Raw genomic sequence first — 9,631 nt, forward strand, 5'->3', positions numbered from 1 at the left:
TTTAAAAAGTTCTCTGTGATAATAGAAAATATTTTTAATCAATCGGACCTCCGATACTCAAAAAGAGCGGGTTTTAAACATTTCAAAATGGGCAGTTATATTAATTTCGTGATAAAATATCATCATTTCTTTCAAATTTATGATTTGATTTTTGCATCGCTAATATAAAGCCCTGAAGGTCTTAAGTTATTGTTGATAAAGGATTTATAAGGCTCCGAATGAGAACGCCCGTCAGGCCTTCAATACCTTTCTTTGTCCTCCGGTATTAGGACTTGCGTTTCCGGTATGCTATTCAAACTCGTGGGGGTTAAACTGCTCGTTTGATTGCTGTTGATTTCGGCGCCGGAGCCGGCCGAGTTGGTGTCCTGAATGGGCGAGATCGGCGGCAAGCGTCCGTGCGAATGGATGGGCGGGAATTCGATCGATTCCGAGCCGGGGGTCGAGGCCACGCTCTGGGGCACGTTGTAGAGCAGGGTCGGGTCCCTGGCTAGCATCCCTTCAATGTCGGCTGGCTTCGCGCTCTTGGGCAGCGTTGACGATTTGATGCAGCACACTTTGAGAAAGCAACAGAAGCACCCTAGCCCGATGAATATGAGTCCGACTGTCTGGGTGCTGGAGAAACTGGCGCCGACTCCGATGAAGAGCAGCGCTAGCCCGGCCACCAGCAGCACCGTCCCGACGTACATGAGAAACCGACTCCTCTCTTTGTTCGCTTCGCACATTCCTTTCGGTCGGCGAATGGGCATGCTACTAATTGTACTGACACTTTGAGTCGTGGATCGCTTCGAGTGGTTGAATCCGCTGGGCCGGTAGCCCCTCGACAAAGACGCCAGACTGCTGTGGTGACTCGGAGGCGCTCCTCGGTTGGATTTGGACTTCTTCCTCTCCCTGCGAACCGCCACGGCTGGCATTGCCGATATCATCGTGAACTAATTCTTCTTTTCAGAACAACTTATCTCGGCAGTTTTTTTCTTCCTGAAATTATAACGAGCAAAGTTTAAGAATGAATTGTAATTTAACGTCGTAATTTATGAATAATGAAACGTATTTAGTATTTACTTTCAAATACTTTTAGAAAAATTATTTAGTATTTTATTTTAAATACTTTTAGAAAAATTATTTAGTATTTTATTTTAAATACTTTTAGAAAAAGTATTTAGTATTTTATTTTAAATACATTTTTAGTATTCGGAATTTTTTAAAATACTTTTATAAAACGTATTTAGTATTTACTTTTAAATAATTTTAGAAAAAGTATTTAGTATTTTATTTTAAATACTTTTAGAAAAAGTATTTAGTATTTTATTTTAAATACTTTTAGAAAAAGTATTTAGTATTTTATTTAAAATACATTTTTCGTATTCGGTATTTTTTTATACTTTTGGAAAAAGTATTTAGTATTTAATTTTAAATACTATTTTGTAGTATTTTGTTTGCAAAATACAGAAATTTGGAAAATAAATTACTTATAACAATAATCATATTACTATCTAACATTTGATGGTATTTTGCGACTCTTTCCCATCTCTTTATTGTGGATTTCAGATTTTTTAAGAACGCAGCAACGCTAGAATAAACGCGTAATTTCGGTGAGTTGGTTAATGATTCACAATTCATCACGAAACTCGTCGCAGAATCATAATTTTACAATAACTTTAAATTGAGCATTTTTTTAAAGTAGTTAAAGGGGAACGGTCAAGCTTTAACCAGTTAGATAGCCCTATAGTCCATTAAAACTAAAATGTATGGCGAAAACCGCATCAAAAAATATTGAGTGGTTAATTTTTAATAAAATAAAGAAATTTCGGGAAGTCGAAAAGCGTGCGTCCGCCGCGACACCTGGTGAGAAGTCGGTGAGACAGAAAAACAACGTAAAAGCGCGCGCTGCTGAAGACGCAAAAAATTTGTTTCGCACGCGCGGCGCGTTCCAGTTATAAGAGACCTAAGCCTAAATTACGCGATTTTAAAAGTTAGGATAGTTCGCAAATCGCTCATACGGGGTTAGGGGCGCTGGCGGCAGCCCCTAAGATGGCGGCGAAAATTCAAACCCAAACACCTGGCTTAATTTTTCGTTTCACCTTTTTGGGCCAAAAGCTATTTTTTAAAGACAAAAAAAGGTACGTGTTAGTATATTGAACGTCTTGTTAATCTTTTGATACGGAAATAAGGCCGTATTTGGAAAAGCTTGGCCGTTCCCCTTAATAAACTAACGTTGAACGTTAAAGCAAAATATATCAACTATATCATGATACTGCAGGCCTTAGAGATCTAGATGAGCCGTGTTCTTCAGATTTACAACAGTTGCAAAGTGGCGTAACTAGAAATATTGGGCCCCAATTCAAAATGGGACCCGCAATTTTTCCGCTGGTGAAATTCGTGGTGGAGGGCTAAGCTTGTGGGCCTCTATAAATTAGACGGGCCCCGATGCATTGCATTGGGTGCATTGGCCTAGTTACGCCACTGCTCAGCGCAGTCAATTCGAAAGCTACTGTGACGTTACCAAATTAAAACTTCTGATTGATTTAATGCATTGATTTCTTAATTGAATATTTATTAAATAATGACTGAGTTCACTATCCAGATAAATTTATTTAGAGTTCACAATCCCTGTAAAAAATTTTGAGGTTATTTTCCTTTTTTTTGGGTGAATATCTTTTAATTAAATAAATGTCCAGGATATTAAAACTATCCTAATATTTTCAAAGACCCGTGAAGATGTTGAGAACAAGATTTTATATTAAAACATGAGTGCAGAAATTTTCAAGCTCTGAAATGAATTTTTTTCAAAGCGCAGTACGTTTCATTTTCAGTAAGATTTACAAAACTCTAATGACGAATGGGATGCACTGGTCTGTGATTAATATTCCCCAGCCTACGGAACTATAATAGAAATTTGTTAAAGTGCTCAGAATCCGTAAAAGTTCTAAAAACAGTTTAAAAATTTATTTTATATTTTCGAAATTTTGGTAAAATAACAGTTAAACCTACCGCGGATGAAAAACAATTCCTATTTGGGAAAATTTACGAATTTGACCTACTTTGATTTCTACGTTTGCTATTGATCGCGGGTATGCAAATTCAATAAATTGTAAAATTATTAACGACGAAAAACGCAAATAAATGGTATGATGAGCACGTTAACAATTATTCATAATATGAATTTCCAGATTAATAATCAGAATGGATATTTCAGAGTCAGTCAATTAAGAGTTTCATGCCAGAGCAAAATGTAAATCTGACTTCCGAATGCCTAAAATAAGTATTTTTAAATTACGTCACGTTTCGCGAAAATTGAGAGCCTGTGCCGAAAGTTTAACAAGGCAAGGAGCAGATTCCGGAGCTAGAGCGGTACTCGCTCCAGAGCTTCAAAGAGAACCAAAGTTTTAGGATTATACAGTCACATTGCAAATTTAAAGCACGTCTTCATCCTCTCTCGTACGCGTTTTGAATGGAGATTCAATTCCACGAGCGGACGGCGCGGCGGTGCGTTCTAAAGAAGATACCTGCCTCGTAGATACCAACGTTCATCTCGAACTTTTTTTGTTCTTTATAATCTCGTTTCCCTATTTTAATTCGTCGTTGAACTAAATATTAAAGCCCTTCAATGTATGGTATTTCTAGTTGAGCTTTTGAAGTTCTGATTGTCTTATTTATATTAAGCCTACTATCAGCACACTCTGTACGTTAGAGAATCATTTTCTCCAATGGGCGTAGTTTTCCTTTTCAGAGAATTGGTTTTCATATTTCTGGCTGTGTTTTAGTTGGGAGAGCATCGTTAATCACTCGAATGCTCGGTCACCTTAAAAAGTGAGATGGTTGGAGTCAGTGAAACTTTTGAATGTCAGTGACGACGGTTCTATTTAAAGAGAGGATTAGTTCCTATAAGGATTTACTTAATTACAAACTAGAAATCGTCTTTTTCACAGTAAAATATTTTAATTAAAACGCACTACATGTTTCGAAGTGTGTAAAATATTTTACCGTGTAAAATCGATTTCTAATTTTTAATTATTTATCTATATACACAAGGTGAAAACGTTTTCAACTTAGAGGATTTACTTTTCTTGATAAATATACTAAATTTAATATCTAAACGCTTAATGAAAATATTTATGTTGAGAAAATCCGGGGAAAACGCGTAATCTTTGAAGTCCCTGCCTTTGGCAGTGCTAATCTAAGCGTAATCCGGCGTAATCGATGTACAGACTTTCTAAGAGTGGTTAGCCCCTCGGGAAAACGTCATCAATCGCGTCGGAATAGCTAATAGTCAGTGTAGGGAGCTGTTGGCTCGGGTGGCATGAAGGGCTTGCCACCACCCGGCCATCTGTTAAAAGGCATTAACAGTCACTAGTTGAATGAAGACTGCGTGGTTCCTTAGGTATTAGCTTAGCTGATTATTATTATTTTTATTATTTATTATTATTATTATTTAGGAAATCAAAGAGATAAAGGTCCGATTTGACTGATCAGAGCGTAATGGTAGCCCGTGAAGTGGATAGTCCTTCTCCCTTAGTAAAAAAAGTACATTATTGCTTGGAGTACATGTATTTATTCATGCGGACATTCGAAATTGCCAAAATAATTACAGTTTTTAAAACTCTAAGCAAAAGAACCGAATAAAATCGGCAAATATGTGGGGTGGCAGAGCGGTTAGCATCCTCGACTCGCAGCAAGAAGAGCCAGTTTATGCCACTGGGTTTAAACTCGGAACAACTCTTTCAGCGTTGAGTTTCCAAGTTATTTCCCAACTGGTTTAAAGGGTTTCCACCGCGACCTTCGGTTTCCCCTTTTTATTAAAAAAACTTACTGAGGTTAATGGTAGTGCAATAACTGGTGACTTTACCGGGGAGTCAGGGTCGAGCTCTTATAACCTATAAGGGCAGTGGCGCACTGGGATCAAATGGTCCTATCACCACCTCCAAATTCCTTCAGATAGGGTCTGGAAACTGGGTTTCGGCTCAGGCTAAAGGAAAGAGTAGCGCGTCGACGGATTTAGTAGCCAGCTGTGTGGTGGCAGGTCTCCGTATGAGGCGCTGGGACCCTTGCTTTCTGACCTTTGGGAGTCACACCGGAACTGTGGTGCCAGCTGTGCCGGGTTGCGCTGGGTTGCAGTGTGCCCGTCGTTCGCCTTTTGGAGCCATTTCTGAAGGGCGGGATCTCTCACTATGTAAGTGGGGATTGTTCGTCCCATTGCTGAGCCTTTTGTTGGGATGAGTAGCTTTCGTCGAAGGTGCGACAGTCTGAAGTAGGGTTCTCTTGCTTCCTTTGTCCGGGCTGTGTACGCTGAACCCAGGAGCACCGGGATATATATCTGACTAACATGAGGTTAACGGTTATAGTGAGTGTAAGGAGCGTTTGGCTCGCAAGGCATGAAGGGCTTGCCTTCATCCTACATTATACCATTGCCACCTGAATTAAAGTCGCTCGATGATTTGGGCCTACGGTGGTGCCTATCTGATTATAATTATATCTGGAAAATATTGAAGCGAACTTACAAAATAAAGGTCTTTAGTACGACCTTGTTTAGTTATTTGAATTTAAAAAAGGAGCATCATAAAACTATAGACAAATTACCGACGGTAACAGTCAGTAAGTGGTCTATAGTTTTATGATGCACCTTTGTTCAATTCAAATAACTGATTAAATTAAGAAAAACCAAACTATTCGCTAGTGACGCTATAATCTGAGTTTAATATATCAGTTAAACCTATTGTTTTGCGTCCAAGTCAATCAAATCGTTTCGCCACTTTTAGTCTGTTATAATTGGGTCATTCCACGTTAAATCGTCAAGCGTTGTTGCTCGATAGTAACGGATAAAAAATTTTCCCGGGTTTATTTACCCTAAATATGAAGCCTCCTGGAGTTTAATTTAAAAAAATTTAAAAGTTATGATTTTTTTAAATATTCAAGCATTTTGGCTAGACTTTCGTTACTTAATAAACATTGTTTTCAGTAACATCATTCGTAATGCTCTTCAAAATATGAAAATTGTTACTCTTAGCTAAAAAGACTTACAGATTCCGAATGTGGCTTCCAATTTACTCTATGGGCTCTAGTTTTTGATATAAGAGCTGTTTGGTGGGGTAACACAAAACATCGTTTTTACAAAGGGGTCCATCTCATAATTCTATAAAAATTTCAAATAAGCACCTCCTTGCACATAGAAAAGTCACTCTTAAATTTGGTGTTGGCGACCAAATTATTTTTATCAAAACAAATTTTTTGGAATTGGCCATTTTTCGCAATTTTCAAAAACTGCGGTGTACGAGCGGGATAGAGGGGTGGCACTTATAATTTATTTAACGAAATATGCCACATCCAAATTCAACGAAAATTTCAAATAAGCACCTTCTTACGTATAGAAAGGCCTCTGTCAAATTTGGTGTTGGCGACGAAACTAAATCTTTTGTTTTAGATAAAGATTATTAACTTAGCAGAATAAATCTCAAAATTTAATATTATTAGTTAAAAATTGTTAAACATTTTTAGTGACGATACCCTGAAATGACCATTAACCCCTAAATAAAAAATTATAAGTAATAAACTGATTAATTTCCCAATAAAATGTATTTAATTTGGAATTTAGCCCGTTTTTTTACAACACATTATTAAGGTTGTTTCGTTCAAAATGTGCTTCTCACTCGATCTCTAAATTTCATCCACGTACATCGTTTGTGTTTATGTGAAAATGTAGCTCGAGCTTAACTGCTAATCATTAGCTTTGGCAGATATATATCGGTACATTTTTCACTGGGTTCCTTTTTGCGCAGCATGGGGCAGAGCCGACCGATCAGAATCCGGGTCACACGCTATCCCGCCATTTAGATCATTTTCGTTTCTAAATTTATCGCGCATCGTCTTGAGAAGACAATTCTCATTGAAACTGCCATCATTTTCGCTTAAAACAGACATAGACAAAGTTTTCTCAAATATTTAGTAACAGAAGTATATAGTATATAACTTTCGTTAGAAGTATTCATTTACCTATCTTGATAATGTTCTTCGCTCAATACATGTACCTACGCAGGCTCTCCCTGATTTTTCAACAAACGTTTGGGAAGAAAATATTGTATTTATTTTGATTTACTAATACTATTTCATCGGGTAAATATGGTGTATCAATTGGTTAAAATTCCTACGCAGTGTAATTTTTACATTTTAAATTTCTAAACGAAGTAATATACTCGGTAAATGTTGAGCCCCAATTTGGAATGACCTACGAGGATACTTCTCTAAAAAGATTATATTTTAAACTTCTGGTGTTAGTACATTTCACGTCTCTTCCGAGAAAATCAATATAAATTTTCACTTTTATTTCGCCCGTATATATATTTTTTGCGATATGTAGGATAATCAATTCCAAGGATGAAATAATGTTCTTTGTTCTTAATGTTACGTAATTGACATCATTTCCTTTCGGAACTAGTACTTAAGTTTTATATATACTCCCAATTGGGGATTTGTATTTATTATTTTCACGTACAGTGTAGCCGATGCCATCTCCGAAATCTACATAATATGTAATTTTATCATCGTTTTAGTGCGCTTATTAAGTTTATTGAAACATGGTTCCTAATGGTACTGTTCTATTATTCTCTTAATTTTATAATTCTAAAGCTATTTTTGTTAAAATACAGGGTTAATGAAAATTGTTTATAAATAGAAAAACCACTATTGTACAATAAACAAACATTTATTTAAAAACTGCTACAGCCGTTTCGACGCTATTACCAGTGTCGTCGTCCTATATAAAAATTTGCCAAACCAAGGTGATTTCCTTTTTAGGTATTCGGTACATAAATGGAAAGTATGCGCTACTCGAATTGTAATTACAGTGAATTTTTTCTGTCGCGCTCTCTACAGACTCGAGAGCTAGTATTGTAATTTTGCCTGACGACGACGCTGGTAATAGCGTCGAAAAGGCTGTAGCAGTTTCTAAATAAATGTTTGTTTATTGTACAATAGTGGTTTTTCTATTTATTATGTTTATTATGTACAAGATTGTCCTTTAACATATTTAGTATAATGGACAAGATTATTGTAATGAATTCTCTTAGGGCGCTAATTATGTTTACAAACAGTGTTACTTGAGAAAACTCTTTGTCTATATTTTAACTATTGTTAGATATCATATTTCAAGTAGGAAATTACTCTAATTTTTTCTACCTTTAATTTTAAAACATCAATTTTCCAATAACCCATTTCTCTGGAAGAAAATCAATATTTTTATATAATTAATAATTATAATAAGATGTAAAATATTGATTTAATAAGATATAAAACGTTTACGATAAATATGGAAAAGACAATTTTACCTTAACACTTGAAGCCTTTCGTTTGAGTTACGGAAGTCTACGTCATTTTTAAATGAAGACAAAACCGGCAGGTAGGTATCTTTCGTATTGACATTAGGTGGTGCGCATCGACAACGAAGTCGATAACGAATTTCCTGGATTTTCCGTTTTCATTCTGAAATAAAAGTAGTAATTCTTGAATGTAAAATTTTGATTGTTCAATAGATTAACTAAAGGATTATCATGTACATTAATCTGTTCAAAAGGAAAAATGTACTTCCTTCTATGTACGTTTACAACGCGCAGACTTTAATCCACTAAAATCTTATTTGATAAAGATGTTTGCCAGTTTTTACCAGAAATGGTGTTATTTGGCTGTAAGGATTTATTATCGTAAAACGGCTCTCTAAAAATAAAGGTTTATTAAATGACTAAAATTGGACTTTTTATTTCAAACCATTTCGGTACTAAAAAACCAGCTTAATCGGGCCATGTTAATGGTAAATGTATCGAGTTATAATGAATAATTAAAAAAAATGAAATAAATAAGGGCATATAAACGTCTGAAAATAGAGTCTATAGAAGGTCTAACTTCTTACTGTTTATGAAGGAAAATGAATAAAGAAGTGCCAATTAAGTGCTTGAACCACAAAAGGACTGAATTTGGAGAGCAGAAGGTTTAAATATGTTCTGTAGAAATACCTTGAACGGTCTTAGCTATTGGAAAAAGATTTAACTACTTTAGAAGTCTAAAATAAAACCTGAATTTTTAACAATGTACATTCGGATCGTTAGAAATGCTAAATTGAATATAACGTTTCATAATTATTGAAACTAATTTGTAAGGGTTTTCTCGTTGGTACTATTTAGGGAAGAGACTGCATAAATCATAATATCAATCCACACAGGAAAACCAACATATAGAGATATTCGATTATCTATTTTAATCCTTTTATTTATACTTAACACAGAGAAAGTTTAACAGCTTTTTGGTGGTAATCCTCGAATTAAAATGTTTAGTAAAACAAAGTTTTCTTTACGTTAGTAGTATAAACAAAGTTTTAAACTTGCGAAAAATTTATATTTAAAGAAAAAGATAAATTTTCAAATTTTTTAGATGATTTAACATTTTTACGTTTCATATTGGTGACGACATCTTATAACACTTTGCGTATTTAAAAATATAATTATTCAAATGAGATCATCTGTCTTCTGATCCTTTTATAATTAGAGATGTTATTTATCTAAAACTGAGCTATGGTACGAGGAGCTAAATGCCGTTAGAAAATAATTTGGTAGCTTAGTAAGGTTACTGCGGTTTCATCGAATTGTCTAGC

At 35.3% G+C, this 9,631-nt stretch overlaps 1 protein-coding gene across 1 annotated transcript; it reads right to left on the reverse strand.

Moving 5' to 3' along the window:
- LOC149963071 (uncharacterized) lies at positions 1–8,454 on the reverse strand. The gene is made up of 2 exons (XM_090170450.1): positions 8,316–8,454; positions 1–975 (listed from the first exon to the last, which is right to left on the reverse strand). The coding sequence occupies exon 2, from the start codon at positions 921–923 to the stop codon at positions 240–242; it is 684 nt and encodes a 227-aa protein (XP_090026576.1). The 5' UTR covers positions 924–975; positions 8,316–8,454; the 3' UTR covers positions 1–239.
- Between the last annotated feature and the right edge of the window lie 1,177 nt (positions 8,455–9,631).

The sequence above is a fragment of the Leiobunum rupestre genome, chromosome 1, assembly GCF_980474605.1.
Source record: "Leiobunum rupestre chromosome 1, qqLeiRupe1.1.hap1, whole genome shotgun sequence".
Lineage (NCBI taxonomy): Eukaryota > Metazoa > Arthropoda > Arachnida > Opiliones > Sclerosomatidae > Leiobunum > Leiobunum rupestre.